This window comes from Maylandia zebra, linkage group LG10 (assembly GCF_041146795.1).
Source record: "Maylandia zebra isolate NMK-2024a linkage group LG10, Mzebra_GT3a, whole genome shotgun sequence".
NCBI lineage: Eukaryota > Metazoa > Chordata > Actinopteri > Cichliformes > Cichlidae > Maylandia > Maylandia zebra.
In genome coordinates, this window is record NC_135176.1 from 9,110,857 (window position 1) to 9,131,434 (window position 20,578).

The 20,578-nt window shown below is 42.3% G+C and overlaps 3 protein-coding genes across 12 annotated transcripts in view; all 3 read right to left on the bottom strand.

Moving 5' to 3' along the window:
* Nucleotides 1-711: 711 nt before the first annotated feature.
* LOC101484889 (oligodendrocyte-myelin glycoprotein-like) lies at nt 712-4,130 on the bottom strand. Its single transcript, XM_004557373.3, has 2 exons — nt 3,843-4,130; nt 712-3,116 (listed from the first exon to the last, which is right to left on the bottom strand). The coding sequence occupies exons 1-2, from the start codon at nt 3,848-3,850 to the stop codon at nt 1,763-1,765; spliced, it is 1,362 nt and encodes a 453-aa protein (XP_004557430.1). The 5' UTR covers nt 3,851-4,130; the 3' UTR covers nt 712-1,762.
* A 1,579-nt stretch (nt 4,131-5,709) lies between these two features.
* On the bottom strand, nt 5,710-8,417 carry LOC101484605 (uncharacterized). The gene is made up of 2 exons (XM_004557372.3): nt 8,274-8,417; nt 5,710-6,878 (listed from the first exon to the last, which is right to left on the bottom strand). The coding sequence occupies exon 2, from the start codon at nt 6,868-6,870 to the stop codon at nt 6,112-6,114; it is 759 nt and encodes a 252-aa protein (XP_004557429.2). The 5' UTR covers nt 6,871-6,878; nt 8,274-8,417; the 3' UTR covers nt 5,710-6,111.
* Nucleotides 8,418-12,657: 4,240 nt separating this feature from the next.
* The window catches only part of ksr1a (kinase suppressor of ras 1a), a 33,551-nt gene continuing 25,630 nt past the window's right edge, over nt 12,658-20,578 (bottom strand). For all 10 annotated transcript variants that reach the window (XM_076888994.1, XM_076888990.1, XM_076888991.1 and 7 more), the window contains 4 exons: nt 20,070-20,201; nt 19,823-19,958; nt 19,487-19,620; nt 12,658-14,423 (listed from right to left, as the gene is read on the bottom strand). In XM_076888994.1, coding sequence (XP_076745109.1) covers nt 14,417-14,423; nt 19,487-19,620; nt 19,823-19,958; nt 20,070-20,201 — 409 coding nt within the window. In that variant the 3' untranslated portion in view covers nt 12,658-14,416. The remainder of the gene's footprint in view (nt 14,424-19,486; nt 19,621-19,822; nt 19,959-20,069; nt 20,202-20,578) is intronic.

The window sequence follows — 20,578 nt, forward strand, 5'->3', positions numbered from 1 at the left end:
AGAGAATACAGACTATTTGCCTTTACTTCACCTTGTTTTTAGAAGGTAAGCTGTTCAGGTTCTTGGCCTCTCATTGCATCAGGTGTTTATCATTGACTGTGCTGGTGGAAACACAACACCATATTGTCACCTGTTCACGAGGCTCGCGCCTTCGTTTGCCACTCACCGCCAGAGAGGAGCTCTTCTTTGTCTGACCCAGATGTTCCCATATGTGAGATTGTCCTCACTTGTCTTGCACCCATTGATAAAGGTCATACGAATCACCTGAACCTCTGGGATAGTGTCTGTTCTACGATATATTTTCTTTTTCAGTTTACCCCCTTTTTTCCAAGTAAAGGAAGAAAAGCGATTGGACAGTACCCAGCAGAAAACACTCTGTGTGTGTTCTGATTCGTGATTAACTGTGAGACAAGGCAAGTACACTTAAAAACAAGAGAATAAAATCCAGCCACTGGAGATGCAGCGTGGCCGCTCACTTCCTTCATTTGCCTATTATAGAGCAAGTGTGTAGAAACAAGCCAAGATTAAGCTCAGCATTAATTTGCCGTTTGTTTGGCCTCTCCCCCTAACACTTAATCACTGAACACTTTAAATTAGAACAACTGTCTTCCAGGGTAGGATAAAGCAAAGAAAAGAAGAGGAGGTGGTGAGTGGTGAAATGAAAACAATTATCAGAAGGTGTAAATAGCCAACATTTTATTTAACATTACAGAAAGCACTTTGAAGCAGCACCCAGCAATAAACTAATTCCTGACATTAGTTCTTCTCCAGTTTATCAAAAGCAGATTTCTGTGGTGCTTTTCTCCCTCTGTTGGCAGCTTTAAGGTCTAGATGCAAAAGCGTTACTAAAATTGTAAAAGAAAAAACCCAAAAAAACCTGCAGGCTGCTACATCATTGGCGTTTAATGCAGTCGAGATTTGAATATCACGAAAGTGTCTGCGCTTTAATGCTCTGCGGCAAGACACAAGTAAGTTAGCATTCCTGCGACGTTCAGTCAGCATGCAGATAATTTTCACGAGCGTCACTGAATCATGAAGGACACTTAAGTCTGAGATGTGATCAAAATGCAGAAGCAGCGCCAAGCATTTGGACTTTGTTAAACTGTAGTGACGCAACAATGTCCATTTGTCTGCCCTCTGCTCCAAAGAGTCTCTGTTCTCTCCTGTTATGTGCGTGTCCCCGACATTTCGATCACACATCCTGACCCCTGTATGAAACGAGCAGGCCAGACATCAAGGACAGCTACAGTGAGAGCGGAAACAGTTAACAGGATGAAATGTTGCACAAAGTCAAAGCAAAAATACACATCTAGAGTGAAACTGGGGAAACAAATAGGGAAACAATAAAAAAATGTTAAAAAAATAAAACATTTAAAACTCTAAATTGGGGACATTAGTGTGTACTGAAGTGCACCTTGGACAGCCTGGAAATAGACTGTTGCTGCCCATGAAGCACCAGGCACTCAGTTACATAACAGACTGGTACCTGGATGTATAGTGCCATCATGTGCTCTGCTAGATTCATTACAATCTTAAAAAGACATTCAAAGCAGGGCTTGTAAAAATGTTAGAAAAGTTGTTTGTTTTTGCACATGTAATTCTAAAAGTGTCAGTACACCCAGCTCAAGCCTGTCATTGAAATTAAAGCTGTAAAGCTGGTAATATATATATGCAAGGTTTGCAGCGCAGCAGCAGTATTCAGTTTTGTGTCTGTTCTACTTGTTTGTGCTATAAACTGGTGTTGGGCCTTTTCATTCGTCTTTCAATGGACTTGAATCAGAATGAGAGACAGGAGCGCTGAGCTATGAAGGAATAAATCCCAGGAACAGGAAACAAGAGCAGGGCTACTGTTAGGGATACCACCTGGAAAGGATGGATTCTGCCTCCTCACACTTCTGGTGCGAAGTGTGGTTGTCTTCTTTGTTTGGATGGACAGACTATCTGTGGTAAAAAATTGATCTGTGGCAGATGTCGTGTTATCTTCATCGGTCATTTCTGTAAGGAGACTTGTGTCTGTGGTTGAGGTTTGCTTTGTTGCAGAGACATGAAGAGAATCAGAGCTAACACTTGCAGACATGTGATCAATAGTTAGGTGTGTGCCTGTGGTTTTGTACTTCAGGGTGGCCATGCTGATGCTGGGTGTGGCTGTGAAAGTGTGGTGTTTTGTGTCCCATGTCTCTCTTGGGGCAACAGGAGTGTTCAGCGAGGTAGAAACAGACAGATACCACCAGCCGGTGACACTAGCTTTGGGGGTCATAGAGGTCAGATCCTTGGCGCTGGCAGCCAATGGGGGTAAGTTGTAGGAGGCATAATGCCACCCTCCCGTCCTGCCAGGGCGCACCCCTCCACAGACGGGCTGAGTGTGGCATGGGCAGCCCAGGACACGTGCGGGGGTACGCTGAGTCCAGGAGAGCAAGTAACTGATGTCGGCGTAAAGGTGGCAAGCCCAAGGATTGTTTCCCAAAGCAATGACTTTGAGCGATGTCATTTTGTCCAAGACTCCAAGAGGCATTGCAGAGAAGCGGTTAGCATGCAGGTAGAAGTAAGTTAGTCTGGGGAGCCGATCTAAAGATCCGGGAAGTACTTTTACTAGCCAGTTGTGGGACAGGTCAAGAATCTCCAGGCGTACGGGTAGGTTGGTGGGCAAAGTCCAGAAGTGATTGTGGCTGAGGTTGAGCGTGCACAAACTGCTCAGCGTGTTGTTGATAAAGGTGGCTCTCTCCATTTTGTTGTCGGAGAGGTCAAGCAGCTGCAGGTTCCACTGGTAAACCGTGTCATTCTTGTCCAACAACTGAATGCGGTTGGAGGAGGCATAAATCCGCCAGAGGGAACGAGGTAGGTTTGCGGGCAGTCGGCTCAGCCGATTGTGAGACAAATCTAGAACGCGGAGATGGGTGTAAGCGGTAAGTTGGTCATCCAGGCTGTGGAATCGATTGTGGGACAGGTTAAGGGAGCGCAGGTTGTACTGTAAGTTGTTGGGCAGACTTCTTAGACCCCTCGAGGAGCAGTCTACCTCCCTGTGGCTGCGACTGCAGGAGCACACGGAGGGACACACAGCCAGAATTCGCAACCCAAGCCATAACACGAGCACGAGCTCCAGAAGAGAAAGCTTCCACCTACAAGAAAGACAGCAAACCAGTGTTATTTGTACACAGCATCATTTTCAGAAGGCACACTGAAAGCGAGGCCTGCAGGGTGTGAAAATAGTGAACAAAGGATACAAACATTTGCTGCCTGCAGGAGAAGCATTTCAAACTATACAGGCTGGTTCTTTCTCACTTTCTCTCCACAAACATACACACATCTCTCACACATGTGCACAGACAGGTAGCTTAATGTTTCCTGTGCATCACTACATTGTTTGCAGGTACACACATTAACGTCACATACCAAACTGACTCCCCCAATTATGCAGCCATGTCTTTAGAGATTCTGTAGCAGTATCCTTTATATGCAACATTAGGAAAGTGCTTAATTGTGTCCTTTTGTAGAACTGATAAGCGCTTGATCTGAACTCAAGGAGGATATTTCTAATCTATTGAAGAAAATCATCCATCACAAAAGGATGAGAAATCCCTGCTGTCATTTTCCCTGGCATCAGTTTGCGTGTTCAGTCATCAGCGCTTGTCAGTAAAGTCACTCCCATGCTCTCAGAGGAGGAGAACTAGCTCAGTAGATGGGTTTTTATTAATGACTCCACAGAGAGCTCATGCATCAGCCGGTCCGAAGGCAGGCGAAGACACAGTCGCGAGCTGCTTGCTGTTGAAACTGCAGTATCTTTGAGCCGAGGGTGTGGCAGAACGTGTGAGTAAAAAGAGTGATTAAATTTGTTCAGAACTCACCTTCTCATTTTATCATTCCACTCACTTTTCTCTGCTCCTTCTCGCTGTCCAGCCCCCTCTTTCCCCTGTCCTTTTCTGCTTTTGATCCCAGGACCAGCTGGTGTTCTGCTGAAGGTGTTTTTTTTTCACCCTTTTCCGCTCATAGAATTGACCTCTGCCTACTCGACCATTTTTTTTTTTGTATCTTTTTTTCTCAGGCTGCCTTCACTTCTTTGCAGTTTGGTCCTTGGCTGCTCCTTGAAAAGCTGAGAGTTTACTACCGGCTCTTATGGATCTTTTGGGGTTGGCGTGATCACACACTGCAAGCTCTGGATTTACTCTGTGCAGTGGAAGTAAAAGGGGAGGGCTGGGGTGCTTGTGAGTGGGTAAGGTGGGGGTTGAGGGGGTGCATTAGGATGGAGGTAAGGAGAAATGTAGCGGATAATGAAGGGATCTCTGCATAAAAAGGACTACAAAGGAAACCACTTGGTCCCTTCCAAACCTGGCAGCTCTCAAGATTTCCCTCTGCATTTTAAAACGACAGCTGCTGCTGTGCTCGGATTTCAGCCCTGTTTGTATTTAAATAGGATCGACTGTTATCAGTTATCTCACATAATCTACACCCCCTCTTAAAGCCTCCTTTTGCAAATGTAATGATGTGCTTCAATTGGGTCTTATTTTCCTCATAAATGTTGGAGGCTGCCACAAAAGAGCACCATGATTTATTGCAGAGCACTCTCCCTCTGCTGCAGCTTCCTACCTGTCATCAGCAATACAGGCAACTCTCCGTTCTGCACTGCATTGCTGTATTGCTACCACAAAATTAGACTTGGTCCAAAGAGACAGTTAATCAGTCTTTCAACTTTTCAAGTGCGACAAATTTGACAAAAATTATTTTTGCACAAAGACAGCTCACATTTCTGACTGCAGAACCCTGGCAGCAGTTAATTGAAATCTTCTTTTTTAAAACTATTGTCTCAGCTCAGTGGTCACCTTAACCAAAAACACATTTCAGCAAAGTGCTTGTTACTTCCTCCCCACCTTTTCTTTTCTGTACTTTCTTTTCTGGGTTTAGCAGCTTGCTGAGATGAGGTTAAGTTACATGTATCCTGTAACTGGCCCTTACAAGAAGCTTCACGATCACTCCACATCTGTCTACCACCACCCTTAGCGTGCTATAAAACTGCTTTCAGCTCGTGCAGTGTTGCCAAATACTGCAGCAGTAGCAGGAAAGAAAAAAAAAAGAACACCCAATAACCCAAATTTGACTTTGTATACCTGCTGCACCATACAGGCAGTAAAGAGTTGCTGAAATTATTTACTCATTATTTCATTAATGTACATGCATCACCTAGAGCCATGCTTTTATTTCTCTCTTTTACTTTTTATCTCTTCTACTTTTGCATTCAGTGCCAGTGGTATAAATGCACTACCCAGCTCAGCAGAGAACAAACTATTCAGAACTGCTAAAGAAAGGTGCACATTCATCATGACGTCACCTGCAAGTGGATAAACAAAGTTCTGCACATGACAGCGGAAACAACCCCGTATTGGTTTTTTGGAAAAGTTTTCTGCGTGTGTGTGTGTGTGTGTGTGTCTGTGCTTCTATGTATGTCTTTTGTCAGCTCTGGCTGAGGTGAAAGAGAGCATTCTTTTAGAGTTGAGTGGCACTGCCTGGAGGACGCACATTCTCTGCTTGCTAATCAAGCAGACCGCTTACACACACACACACACACACACACGAATGCCAGCTCGTTACACAGCTGAAGGGCCAGTGATGACTCTGAATGATGGATCTCTGTTGTGCTGGTTGCGTGATTGTCAAATTAGAGTAAGAGAGGAAAAACACAAACACACAAGGTGAGCTGGGGGGAAAGAAACAAAAAGCTTATTCTAATGTTAAAATATTTTAATTTTCACACACAAGAATTGGAAGCAACATCACTCTATTGTTTTCCCAGTAATAAAATGGTTGACAAGCTTAGAATACACACAGCTGGTTGATTATCAAATTGAAATCTGTCTGGAGAAAAAAATTACAGTTAAAGGATTTAAAGCCAAAGTGAAATAAGGGCAGCTATACACAACTCCACATCACATCCTTTGGCAAAGAAAACAAAATGTTCATATATTAAGCTTCTTATATAAAAAGAGTGATGTAGGCTGTATAAGAACACAAATAGGGGGAATTATTTCATGAGCTACTCATAGTACGAAACACACAGTGTAAGATCCATAAAACCCGAGTATTTAGAAGTGGTGGGAATCTTAGGAATGAGATAGGAATCTTCTATTTCTTTTCTGCATCACCTTCCTCTTTGCCCTCAGAGGAGGCTGCTTCCACAGCTTGGCTGAGCTGGGCTTCGGTGGCCGCCTGTGGGTTGGGGGAGGGTGAATCTTCAGCTGCAGTTACAGGTGTAGCTGAAGCCTCCTCGCTGTTGGCTGCATCTCCCACCGCCTTCTCCTCTGGTGTTTTCTCATCCTCCTTTACCTTCTCACTGTCTTCCTTGATGGTGCCGTTATTTGTCTCCCCTTGTGCTGGAGTTACCTCAGCCATTAACATGGTGGTCTCTTTGGCTGCTCTCTCAGAGTCAGGCTTGCTTTTGGCCTTATTCTCAGTCCCCATCCAGTACTCGTCGTTGCTGACAGGTTCGCCATCGGTTCTCAGACGTCTCTTCAACTTGCACACCTTGCACAGCAGTATCAGTGTCAATATCATAAAAAGAACGCAGTTTAATAACAGTACGCCAGACAGTATGTACAGATCACGGCATTCAGCTTTGAATTTTTGAAAAACACTATGGGTGGTTGTTGGTGTCTTCACAGTGGTGGTGGTGGTGGTGGTGGTGGTGATGCTGGTAGTGGAGGCAGAGCTGATGGCAGGCTGAGATACACTTTCAGCCTTGCTTCTGGAACCAGGGGAGGTTGCTGTTGATGAACGATACGTGGATTGATTGCCATTAGATCCAAGGGTGGGTTGAGTCATTCTGTTAGCATCACTTTGCCCTGGGATAAACAGCAATACACCCAGGATGAGCAGGCCGTTCATGTTTGTATCTGTGAAGACATGGCAAAGCAACATGGTTTAAAATCCATCTATTGCAGTAATGTCAGAACAGGAACAGGAAAGAGACTAGTACAATTACAAGGGACATGTGCTGTCCTTTGCATTTTCTAATATTCTATACATAGACTCCAGAACATTTTAGATGTAATTATTACAGTTTTTATTCCTCTAATACATCCTAGTGTATATGACAGCTCCTGTTTTAAAAACTAATCACAGAGCATTGTTGTTTCTCAAGCTGTTCAGGACCATATAGAATAATTTGTCCCATCTTCATCAGCTTTATTGGCTTTATGGCTCTTTATGTAAATGTTGATGCTAACTATTTCAGAGTACTTCTCCTTTAGCTGTCAGCTGCGGTATCATAGTTTCTGTAATTTCTCAGTGTGTTTGATTTCCAAAAATACCCCCCCCCCCCCCCAAAAAAAACCCCAAACAAACAAAAAACAAAAAAATAAATTAAAGGTACAAAAGCACACTAATAATAACGATTATTACTAATAATTACCTCTTGGTTTTTTTGCATTTAATAGAAGTCAGTGACAGTGTCATTGTGAGTCTACTGGAGATTTCTTTTTAAATTCCAAAGTGTGGGTCCCAATCAGTTGCATAGAGTATTAGTGAGCTGTATTAAAATGGAAGGGATCGTTGTCGTATACTTTTGTCAGGCGCCCTGACCATCCCAGCCTTACCCCAACACCTATAATGAGTTCTGTAGTGATCTATGTAAATACAGCTTTCATAAATCAACTACAAATTCATAGTTTTGAACTTCATTAAACTCAAACTTCATCACTTCATCCTTACATCTGTGGAGTTGGACAATTTTTTTAAAAAGTGTGCATAATCCTGTTTAATATACACAATCGTATTTATACTGGTGGTACGCACCATTAACACTGGCTAACACTTCAAGATGAAAACTAACACTTTAGATTTGATTTAATCAAATACGACATCCCATTCTGTTTTGTTATAAAAACTAAAGCTGAAAAAATCACTTTTTTGAAAACTGTTCATTAGGTAATGAGTACATTTTTTAACTATAGGGTTGGATACTCTTAGGTACTCAAAAAGAGTATGTGAATTTGTGAATCTTTGGAAAATTATTAATTACATGTTTACATATTTAAAAAAATTTTTTTTTTTAAACATGTATTTTTTTCTGTATTTCAGTGTCAATTTATATTTGCGAAAACACAATTTTCCTTTTATGCTCCCAACATTAAACGGCTATCAAACCCTCAAACAGTCCATATATGTGTCCAAGGTCCACGTAGGTGGGAAGCTTGCTGCCATGCAACCTACTAAGAGCTTCTTCTAACTGAGATCGGCACTCGATTTATAATCAAGCTGCGCATTTAAAGATAAAGTTTGCGACTTACATTGATGATGATCTTGATATAGTTCCAAGAAGACTACAGCTCTGTGTGAATACTATAATCACGTATTCAGTATGCTGCAGGTGAAGAGATGTGAATGATGCTGGGAGATTTGACAGTAATCTAAATCAACGGCACACTCGTCTTTCTGACTCATTCTTACTTCTCCATTTAGGCTATATTAAGAAAAGGAAGTGGTTTTGGTGCTCTGTTCTGTGTTGCTGTTGATCACGCAGACATCTGTTGGGTGACATACTATAAAAAGAGGGAGGCGTAAATAATCAGTAAAACCCATTGTTGTCCTACCTAGGACTGCATAATCATCAATACAATTTGCAAAGCAGCGACACCAGTCGAGCTGCAAACTGTGCTATTTTTTTACACAATTATTTTGAGCAATTCTATTGTTCTTAAGGCCTTTCACAGAAACTGACGTGCCAGAGATTCATTTTTTTTTAAAACCTAAAGCAATAATAATCATGCCTATATCTGTCGTCTTCAATTTCACCTACATATTTTTGTCTGAGCTCTCTCCGACCGCTCACAGAGCACTTTTAATTATAGGCATTGGTAAATGTCATACAACAAACAGCATACAACCTTTCTGACACTTGGTTACCACACACCACATGCAGCGGAAAAGGACAACAGAACAAGCACTTATAGATGACATAAAACATTTATGAAAAACATTATTCCGCATCAGTTCACCAACAGAAAAAAAGAAAAAAAGAAAAAAAAAGAAATTTGCATTAAAAATCGAGTTATTTTATCAACTTCCCCTTTTATTTTCCTCTCTTACTGTATGCTGAGTTTCCCATGTGATTTCTGGCTATTTAGGCAGTCTGCACCTGCACTCATAACTTTCAGCTTTAGAGGGGAATGTTTAATTTGGTAAGATGTTGCAGATAAACTGGATGTTTTCTGCAGGCGGTGAAGTAGACACAGAAAAGTTTGGACCCCCTGCTGCTTAACCTGCTGTGCTGCAGACAATTTAATTATCACGAGCATGAAAACAACACCAGACAGTAAAAACTGGTAATTAAAAAAATGACAAAAGCAAAATTAAAGGTATTAAAGGCAACATCACAACCTGTCATGCTGCTATAATCTACCATCTATAGTCCTTTATTTGCTTGGTCCTCAGACTGGCGGTGGCCAAATATTCTGACAAAGAGTATTAATTCTCTTTGAGCCCTAAAAGCTGACTTAATCTAATAAACATGAGAAGGATGATAAGGCTAAATATGTATGAGGGGAACTGAGAACAAAAGGAAAGAGGATGACTTCATCTCAAAACCCCCTCACCTTTCACTGAATGACGGAAAGTCCCCATTTGTTAGTAAGATCATGGTGTGTTTGTTGTAGATGTTTTGCGTGCGTCCAGCTGCCCCACTTTCTTTCCCCTTTTTTTTCTCTTTCAGTACCTTCACTTCTATAAATAACCAGCTTGCTGGCTGTGTTGGTGGACAGCTTCATTAAGGAGAGTCCCAAGGTCATCAATTGATGGTTGACAGTTGTAGTGGTGCACTCAGCAAATGTTAGAATGACCACGAGAAAGCTCTCTCACTATCTCTGTTGTGTTCTCACCTTACCCTCTGTTTCAAAACCAAATTGTGGCTATGTGTGTGTGAAGGCTTTTTGTGTGATTTCTGGGTTTGATTTGAACATGCCTGGCATAACACATACCACTGGTTGCACATGTAATGCTGGTACATTTTCAGCTTGCTAATTTGGTAACAAAATCAAACAAATGACTAATTGTCATTCTGTAGCTGACCTTGCAGTAATGGAAACAGTTTTCCCTCACTAAACGCTGGTCATGTGACCCAGTACCAGTTTGAGTCAAAGAGCTTTTTAGCTGCAGTAGAATATACAAGGTCCTCTCTTTGCCATTGATGCCAGTATACAGAAATCAATTCACCATTCTTCTTTTTTCTTCAGATAAAACATTTCAAAGACCAAACGCAAGCACAAGTGCTCATTATCAAGGCACCTTCCGAGGCTTCGTAAACTTGACTGAAGGTCACAGAAAAGCTTCCTAACCAAAATAGGGAAACTGGAATTGCTTCCTTTTATTTATATACCTCCAGCTACAACCATTCAAGCTCTTGTGTTTACCGACTCATAGTGAGCCTTTCGATTATTGTCACTGTTTCAGAGTGAGACCAAATGCAAAACCTGGCCACCCTCTCTCATCTGCTACCAAGGTATGAAATTGAAAACTAATAAATGAGTGTTTGCAGAATATTATGATCACACAGTGAAGTTAACCTTTGAGCTTATGTGCTCATTAATGTCACTGCCCCACATTTTTTAAACCTATTAGACATTTGTATGAAATGAATTCTCAACTCGTAGCCAAAAATTTGTCTTTTTGAGGTTAAAAGTAGCACCATCTTTGGTAAATTCTAAGCAGTTTATTCTTAACATGTCAAATTTGTACAAACTGAGGAAGTTAGCTTAAAATTTAAGACACACTGTTTACATGTTTCCCATCAAGTTACTACATATTTGAAAAAAGTTAATGTAAAATGTGCAAAACCATTAAAAAAGAAGCAGTGCCTCATCATGTCTTTACCATAAAAGGAAAGATGGCAAACACTTTCTTTTGGGTCGTTATGCCACCTAGAGGAAAAATGGGATTGTGCTCAGCCTGCTCTTGGCTTGCATCTATAATGTTCACCTATAATAACCATGGAAGTTTATTTTTGATTAGATAATATCTATAATTTATTATAGGTTTGGATTTGTTTTCTTTGTTTTGGACATTAATTTTATGACTGCCACTCGACGCTCTCCTAGCTAACTCAGAGAAATTAAAACACAAAAAAGAAAACTGGAACAGTAATGTTGTCTCAAACAAAGAATGGAAAAAATATTTCAATATTTCTTTAAAAAATAAACTGGTCCAGTCAGGAAAACGGGGACAGAGAGAGGGGAAGACATGCAGCAACAAAGAGTCGTGGGTAGCACTCGAACTCAAGCCTACTGCTCTCCGGCCACCAGGCATATGTTTGCCTGCTCACTCACTGAGCTAAACCAGCTTCCCAAAGTGTTTATGGAGTGTTGTAATAAAGGAGAGATGTTCAAAAGTATACACATAAAATATGCATAAAAGTCCAAGTATGCATACATTTTTAAACTACAGCAGTTCAAAGTTATCAGCATTTTATTAGTTTTTATTTGTACTATATCCAAATTATTTTTATTTGCATTTTTATACTGAAACCCAAATAATTTAGATACTAAGACTGTACTTTATAATGCTTGCGTTAAAAGATTTCAAACATTGACATAAACAAATCACATTTAAAATTGAAACTTGCTTTGATTTAGCATATTCATGTAATTTAAACTGAATGTGCTGAAGAAGAAGAAGAAGAAGAAGAATGTTTTATCTTTCTACAGTTTTCTATCTCTTTCACATTTCTACTGAAAGTAGCATGTTTGTTGGTGCCAGATGGGCTGATCTGAGTATTTCAGAACCTGCTGATCTACTGGGAATTTCCCCACACAACAGTCTCCAGGGTTTACAGAGAATGGGCCAATGAAGAGAAAACATCCAGCAAGCTGCAGTTCTCTGGCCAAAAATGTGCAGTGGTGTTTCTACAGTCTGTTGGGGCCAAAGATAAAAATTCAGTGGTGGTCCTTCCAACCAGCACTGATCACCACGTTACAAAAAAAAATCTGACATCACAAAAACAAATGAACAAACAGAAACATGGCGACTTAATGCACAGCTAGCCAAGTTAATGCCAAATGTCAAACAAAAGAATGAATTTAATGGTAGCAGAAGTTACGTTATTCAGGCTTCTTTCTCGCACAGTTAAGGTTAAACTAGCAGTGTTTAGTAAGTTAATATTATATTTAATCCACTCACCCCGGTCTTGCTTTCCCCCCTCCTTATTGTCGTTGCTGCGATTCCAAATCTGCCAGCCCTCTGGGACCAAGCAATTGGCTGCCTTCTGAATATGTGATTAACAACATGAAAGCATCCATCTCACCTTGTATCAACTGTTCATGATGCTGGTGATGGTGTAACGATGTGGAGAATGTTTTCCTGGCACTCTCTGGTTTCCATGTGAGCATGATTTAAACACCACAGCCTTCCTGAGTATTGTTCCTGAGCATGTCCACCCCTTAATGAGCACCATGTCACAAAGCTTAAATCATTTCAAACTAGTTTCTTAAACAAAGTGATTTCATTTTGACCAGATGGCCTCCACATTCATCAGACGTCAGTGCAACAGCGCACCTTTGGGATGTGGTCAGTTGATGCCATCGTGTTGATATGATGCATAGTGTCCAGTTATTTTGAATACCTGTGCTGGAAAACACATTTTACCAACTTACCATCAGCTGCAAAATAACCGTATCAGCTGTATTTACATGACAAGCCTCACTTTATTGTTTTCCATGGATGAAAACACAAACTGCGTGTACAGAATGGTAATCACATGCAATACAAAAATATGAATTTTTACAACAACATAAAAAAAAGAAAACAAAAACACGGATTGGCCAATACTTAAAAAACAAAACAAAACATTGTACAGCTTTTGTACAGCATTCTGTACATGAAAAAAATATAAATATATATACACATCTGTAATAGCCAGAGCAGTACCAGTTCAAAAATGTTGTCATGTGTTTTACATATAAAATGTTTGTAGAAATATTAGAAGAATTGTCTTAATTTGCTGTACATTAAATAATGTATATACAGTACATTACATACCATTGGATTTGCAACACAACATTTACTGTAGTCTTTCACAAATACCACCCCCCCCCCAAAAAAAAAAAAAAAAAAAAAAAAAAAAAAATCAAACAGAACAAAAACAACCCTACATGTTCCAACACAGTACACTCACTCAGTCAACACACAACCACAAGCACACCAGCTGAAGCCAGCAATCACAAACAGTATACACAAGCACGCACAAGAGGTACTGTTTAAGGAAGGTATAGGACACTTTTTGCACCAGATTCCTGATTTCTCCTTCCCTCTTTTCTTTCTTTCTTTTTTTTGTTGCACAGAAAATGCGATCACTCAGCTCCTCGAAGCAACTTCCTTTTAAGGTGCACTTCACACTTCAGCAGATGAGCATTGCTAAGAAAAAGTCTGCAGAAAGAAATAGACTGTAGTTTTCTATTTTCGTGTAGATAGTCTTTGTTTTCTGTTTGCATTTTTTGTCTTCCACTTCAGCTCGTTTAGCATACGCAAGTCTTTATCAGTGCCCCCTTTTGGAACGCATCAAATAAACAGTGAATTCACCAGACCAAAAATGACAAATAAGCTAACACAAGGGAAAAATAAACACTGCAAAAGAAACCATACGCAAAACAAAAGAAGCAAAAAAAGAAGAGTCTATGATTTTTTTTTTCCATTTTGACAAAGTGCATATTGGATTTATACTTCTCAGGACATGCCATCCTACAATCCTTAAAAAAATAAAAATAATAATAATAAAAAAAAAACTGAGAAGGAGGAGGCAGGTGGTTTAAGATCATCACTCAAGCAGCATGTCAAAGTTGTGTCAAACACCCTCCACCACCACCACCCAGGGAGTGAAGAGATAAATGAAGCAGGGTGTTTGGTATTAAGGTCCATTTTTTGTCCAGCAGTGTGTATTTGCGTGCGTGCGTGTTTGTGTTTTAGATAGAAAGAGAGCCATGTGGTCAGGACCACCCCAGGCAAGAACAACCACATCACAGCAGCACAGAGAAGTTGAGCAGGGCCGAGGATAGGGCAGCCATCAGCAGGCACAGACCACAGCACACCAGTCAGTCTCAGCACAGACACCACAAGCCAGTTAGTCAGAAGCCTCAGAGTCTCGACTGACATTACAGGAGAAGACCAGAAGGAAGTCAAAGAGCTAATTTTTTTTGTTTGTTTTGTTTTTAGAGGAATGAAGGGATTTAGGGTGATGGGCGACAACGGTTGTCCGTCACACCTCAGTCCAACGATCCTCTCTTCCGAACAAGGAAATAACATGGAAGATCGGACTGTGGATTAGTGGAAGTGGCGCCTGTTTCAGACAGAGGCAATGCTTTGATCAATCCTGTAAGAGTTAAGGATTCAGGAGCATGCAAGGCAGACCCAGGCTTTGTTTTGCATTGCTTTTGTTTCAGAGTGACGGCTACAACCTAGATTAGACAAGAGAAAAAGAAAAAGACAAAAAAGCAAAAGAAAACAGACATTAGACGGTTAGTGAAAAGTTAACAGACTTACATTGGAGAATGCAAGATATCGCACGCACTGATTAGTTAGAGGACATCCATGAGATTTAAAAGGTTTAAAGCATGTTTAATGTGATTTAGAAGTCATTTGAAAGTCAGCTGTGCAAAGCTACCATTTAAGAAACAAGAGTGAAGCCCAGTGACTGCTGGCAGCAGTCTTGAAGCAAATGTAAGAAAAGTGTGTGAAAAAGCAAACCATACAGTATTGTGCAAAAGTCTTCACCCACATATAAGCAAAATGTGGGTGTTTTCATTCATACATACATACATACATACACACACACACACACACACACACACACATACATAGAACCGTTTGATACGGTGCTTTCGGTTCGGTACGCATATGTATCGAACAATACAAATTTTTACATTTATTTTATCAACTTTCCTTCTGACGATGCTGTCTGTGTTGAGCGCTCAGTGGATCTGTGCTCGACAGTGCAGCCTAGGCGGAGTAGTCGAACGCAGATTCAGAGAAATGGCTCTTTCCAAAATAAAAGCTATACTATACGCTTCTTCTGGTGTATACTCTCAGCAGCATATTAAACATATCAGGTCCCCATAAGGAGAATCATGTGCTAACGGCTGTCTAAATGACTCGGGTAAAGTTTTTAGCATGCGTGCTGTTGTTTTTGTCTGCTTCCACTTTGCACTAGGATGATGTCGGAGTAAATGTGCTGTCATTCGTTGTGTTCCCACTAGTGCTGTCAGCGTTAATCTCGTTGAAATGACGTTAACGCCACAACACGGCAAATCTCCGTTAACGAGCTACTGCGGATCGCCCCGTGCGTGCGGCTGGACGGCGTCAACACGTTAACAAGCTAACTGCGCTAACGCACTAGTTCCCTCTAATGTAATTGAGCATTGCGTGGCACATCCGACATAGTGTTTTACTTTTGTCCATGACGCGCTTACCTTCAGGGTTATACTTCACATGAAGACCAAAATAGTTCCAAACGCCAGATCTGAATTAGGGTGGGGGAGGTTCAATTTGCCATGTTGCAACTAGCTTTGCTTCTGTCTCGCTAGCTTGCCCTGCGATCAGTGGATCTGCGCTTGACAGTGCAGCCTAGGCAGAGTAGTCGAACGCAGAACCACTGAGCGCTCAACACAGACAGCATTGTCAGAAGAAAAGTTGATAAAATAAATTAAAAATTTTGTATTGTTCGATACATATGCATACCGAACCGAAAGCACTGTATTGAATGGTTCAATATCGATACGAGTATCGTTGCACCCCTAATATATATATGAAAACAGGGCGTTGTTGGAATGCTACTACGCAAGTAACCCTGGCGGAAGGGGTTACATGAATAGGATGAGGGACCTATGGATTCTTCGATACCCAACATCCACAATGACGGTGAAACAACTAGTAGCTCAGTGTTCCAACATTCGAAAGAAGGGACTGCTCTCACAGCTAGAGATTGACGAGGTACAACATAAATGCTACGGCAAGGGGGAGCCAGGACGCCAGGTCAGGGGGGAAATATCATCACCCCCACCCGAGATTGGGTACCAAGCCCCAAGTGCGATAGGAGAAGGATCGTTGAGTGCAAGAGGAACTGACCTGAAAGATAGGATCATGGCCAAGCTTGAAACCTGGACCTCCCGTAGCCGGTTACCAAGATTACGTGAAGTACCCTCAGAAGGTCTCCTAGATGATGTTAATGCAGCACTATGGATGATACCTACAGCCACGATTACCGACACTAACAAGCTGATCTACAATACGGCAGCAGTGATCAGTGAGATGCTTGGCTACAAGTTGAACAGCCACAAGGGGCAGTACCCTCCATGGAGAAGAAGGCTAGAGGCTAAGATCAAGGCAGCACGGAGGGAGGTTAGCCAACTATCGGAGTTGCAGAAAGGCGCGATGAGGAAGGTGCCTAAGAAGTACAGGAAGCTGTCCATACCTGAGGCCTTGGAAACTGCCAAGCAACGGCTCACAGCCTTGGCCAGCCGCTTGAGGAGGTACACCAGAGAGATAGAAGGCAAGAGAATAAACCAGCTGTTCTCCACGGAACCAGCCAAGGTGTACTCTCAGTGGCAGGGGAACAATATGAGAACAGGCTGGAGGCAGAACAATACTGGAAGAGCATATGGGAGAAGGACACAACCTATAACGGCAATGCTCAGTGGCTAGTGGATCTGAGGGCAGACCACAGCGACCTCCCCAAACAGGGTCCATTAACCATCACAGTGGCAGATATCCAAGAAACGGTCTCCAGTATGAAGAGTTGGACAGCACCAGGCCCTGACATGGTTCACTCCTACTGGCTGAAGAAGCTGACTGCACTCCACGAGAGCCTGGGAGCACAAATGAACCAGCTGCTAGTTGACGAGAGACACCTGGAATGGCTAAGCGAAGGCCGGACGGTCCTGATCCTAAAGGACCCCCAGAAGGGACCGGTCCCCACCAACTACCGACCAATAACCTGCCTCAGCACCACGTGGAAGCTCCTGTCAGGCATCATAGCGGCTAAGATGAACAGGCACATGGGTCAACACATGAGCGGGGCACAGAAAGGGATGGGCAAGAATACCAGAGGCGCAAAACACCAGCTACTGGCAGACCAAGCAGTCAGCCGAGACTGCAGGACCAGACTGACCAACCTGTGCGCTGCCTGGATTGATTACAAGAAGGCCTATGACTCAATGCCCCACAACTGGATCCTGGAATGCCTAGAACTATATAAGATCAACAGGACCCTGGGAGCATTCATCAGGGGATGTGGCGGACAACACTGGAGGCCAACCTCAAGCCTATAGCACAAGTCACCATCAAGTGCGGGATCTACCAAGGAGATGCTCTGTCCCCACTGCTGTTCTGCATAGGCCTGAACCCCTTGCAGAGGGTCAGGCAAGTCCTGAGGAGTCAGCTGAACGGTAAGAACAAGATCCGGGCTATCAACACCTATGCCCTGCCCGTGATCAGGTACCCTGCTGGGGTAATAGGCTGGCCAAATGAGGAGATAGAAGCCACTGACATCAAGACAAGAAAGCTCCTTACCATGCATGGAGGGTTTCACCCCAAGTCCAGCACCCTGAGTCTGTACGCTAAGCGGAAGGAAGGGGGCCGGGGACTGGCGAGTGTCAGCACCACAATCCAGGATGAGACAAGGAACATCCACGAATACATCACGAAGATGGCCCCAACTGACAGTGTGCTCAGTGAATACCTCAGGCAGCAGAAACCCAAGAAAGTGGAGAAAGGCGAGGAACCATCATGGAAGGACAGGCCCCTGCACGGTATGTACCACCGGCAGATAGAGAAGGTGGCCGATATCCAGAAATCCTACCAGTGGCTGGACAAAGCTGGACTGAAAGACAGCACGGAAGCACTAATCATGGCAGCACAGGAACAAGCACTAAGCACAAGATCCATTGAGGCTGGAGTCTATCACACCAGGCAAGACCCCAGGTGCAGGCTGTGTAAAGATGCTCCAGAGACAATCCAGCACATAACAGCAGGGTGCAAGATGCTAGCAGGCAAGGCATACATGGAACACCATAACCAAGTGGCCGGCATAGTGTACAGAAACATCTGTGCCGAGTATAACCTGGAAGTCCCGAGGTCAAAATGGCAGATGCCCCCAAGGGTAATGGAGAATGACCAAGCTAAGAGCCTGTGGGACTTCCAGATACAGACGGACAAAATGGTGGTGGCTAACCAACCGGACATAGTGGTGGTAGACAAACATGAGAAGACGGCTGTAGTGATCGATGTAGCGGTTCCGAATGACAGCAACATCAGGAAGAAGGAACACGGGCTCAGAGAAGAGCTCGAGAAGATGTGGAGGGTGAAGGTGACGGTGGTCCCAGTGGTAATCGGAGCACTAGGTGCAGTGACTCCCAAGCTAGGCGAGTGGCTCTGGAATATTTGGTATAACTATTCCTGAAGTAGTCTTCAGGCTTCATGAAGGACATTTGGAGCACTTCTTTGGATGCTGGCTGCTTTTTGTTCTGTATTCTATCAAGGTGATCACACACTGCTTCAATAATGACTTAATATTATTATAATGACCACTTATTCTTTTGTCCTCTACTTGCCTAATTACTCAAAATTTTTAATGGACACACTGCACACCATGCTGAGATATGTAAAGTTTTTAGTGACGATCTTTGGGAATCACCTTGTTGGTGCAAAAATACAATTTTATGTCTGTCAAACTCATAAACGCTCATCTGTATTTTTTTGCTTTCTTTCAATCTTCAACTAAAGAAATGGTAAGAGATTTTAGATTTTTGCAACAGGCTGCTAAGCAAAGTGCCTAAAGCCACATTTTAAAATTGGTTCCTTACTTTCTTCTGAAAATGATCAGTTTCATACACGGGACTAATGAGTGAAAATTAAAGGAAAACTCTGAAAGACCTTCAAAAAGCCAGGAAAACTATTATGACTCATTGAAAGCAAAATATAAAGAAGTGAGGAGTGGCTGAACACTTCTGGACAATACTGCATAAAATATAGGAAACAGTGGAGACGTGAGGCTATAACAAAGTTAATGCTAGTGCCAGGAAAAGAGGCATATGTGGTTGCATGAAGTAGTTAAGGTGGTCTATGTAAGAATGAAAAGACTAAAGCAAAGAGTCGATTAGATGTTTTACGTCCAAATATCTACATGCATTCAGCTGAGTTTTAATTTGATATCTATGCATTACCCAGTTACACTCTAGCTATAGTCTGTTGGTCACAAATGTAACAAAGTTCTGTATGACAGACTTATTTTTGCCAAAAATGTCTCATTTCAATAAACAGTGCTGTGCAAGGAATTCAAGTTCAGAAGTCATGTTTCCAGCTATAAATTACAAATTTCACATTTCATCTGAGCCCAGTACTAAGGCTGAACCCAGCTCTGATCTGATATTCTACTCTCAATAAACAAATAAGAAAAAGGAAAGAAAGGTTTTTGTGTTCACAGGTCCAGTGTCTTCACACCATCCTTCATTTCTGGGATACCTACTCTGCAGACTTCCAGAAATGTCCAGGGTGGGACAGTCTGCGGTTGAGTTTGGGTAGCTTCTCCAGCATGTCAGCCAGCTGCGTAAAGGTCGGCCTTTCTCTCAAGTCGTACGCCCAGCAGGCAGAAAGGATTTCCTGAAACAAGAAACCACTTCGTTTCAATGTGACTGGCAAACCATTGACCCGCACTCACCGCACTGTGAACTACAATCGATTGACCTAAAAACTACTGCAACATCTTGATATCGTTGCATCAGCATGGGTATTTTCCACTCTTACACAAGCAGAACAAACATCTACATTTCTGAATGACTGACACACTCATGGTCCAACTCACAGTGACCTCCTTTCCCAGGCTGATTTCTGCCAAAATCTTCTTTATGCCCTCTCCGCTCCCCACCTGCCAGATGGTAGCTTCCACAGGCTGGTTAGTGATTGGCCAGTCCCTAGCTTGAAGCTCATACCAAATTGTGCTTGAAGTGGGGAAAAGGAAGAGCATTTTGTTTGAAATTCAAATGGTGGACTTCCTTTTTAGTCAGTGAAAGTTATGACAGAACTCAACCAGATGTGCATGAAGAACTTACCCAAAGGCGTACACATCTGCTGCGGTGGAAAAAGGAAGGCGGTCCTCATTGTTACCTGGGCTCATTCTGCGCACAATCTCTGGTGCGAGATAACAAATCCAGCCATGTGGAAGTTTGAGTTTATTTTCACGCCTGGAAAAACAAAAACAAAAATGCAGTTTTCAGTAACACTTTAAATGGAGGGGAAAAGATGTATTAAGAGGACAAAATGCATTCACTAAATAAAGTCCCTTACTCCTGTTAGCTACTAATGAACCATACACAAAAGGAGGCAAAAAATTAGTAAGATGTGCGCTCAAAATGTGCTTCAGAAATCAAGAGTGTCCAGATAATGATTGAAATTTTACAATCAGGAGAGTTCCCTCTTTTTACTGGCTGACAAGGGAGATGCCTACAGAAGTAGCACTGCAGACCTCAGCTTATCACAGATCAGTGGGCGTCCCCGGGTAATAGAGTGGTTTTAGCACTGCTTTAGTTAAGGTCATAGTTTTAAGGTCTCTTTGGGGTGT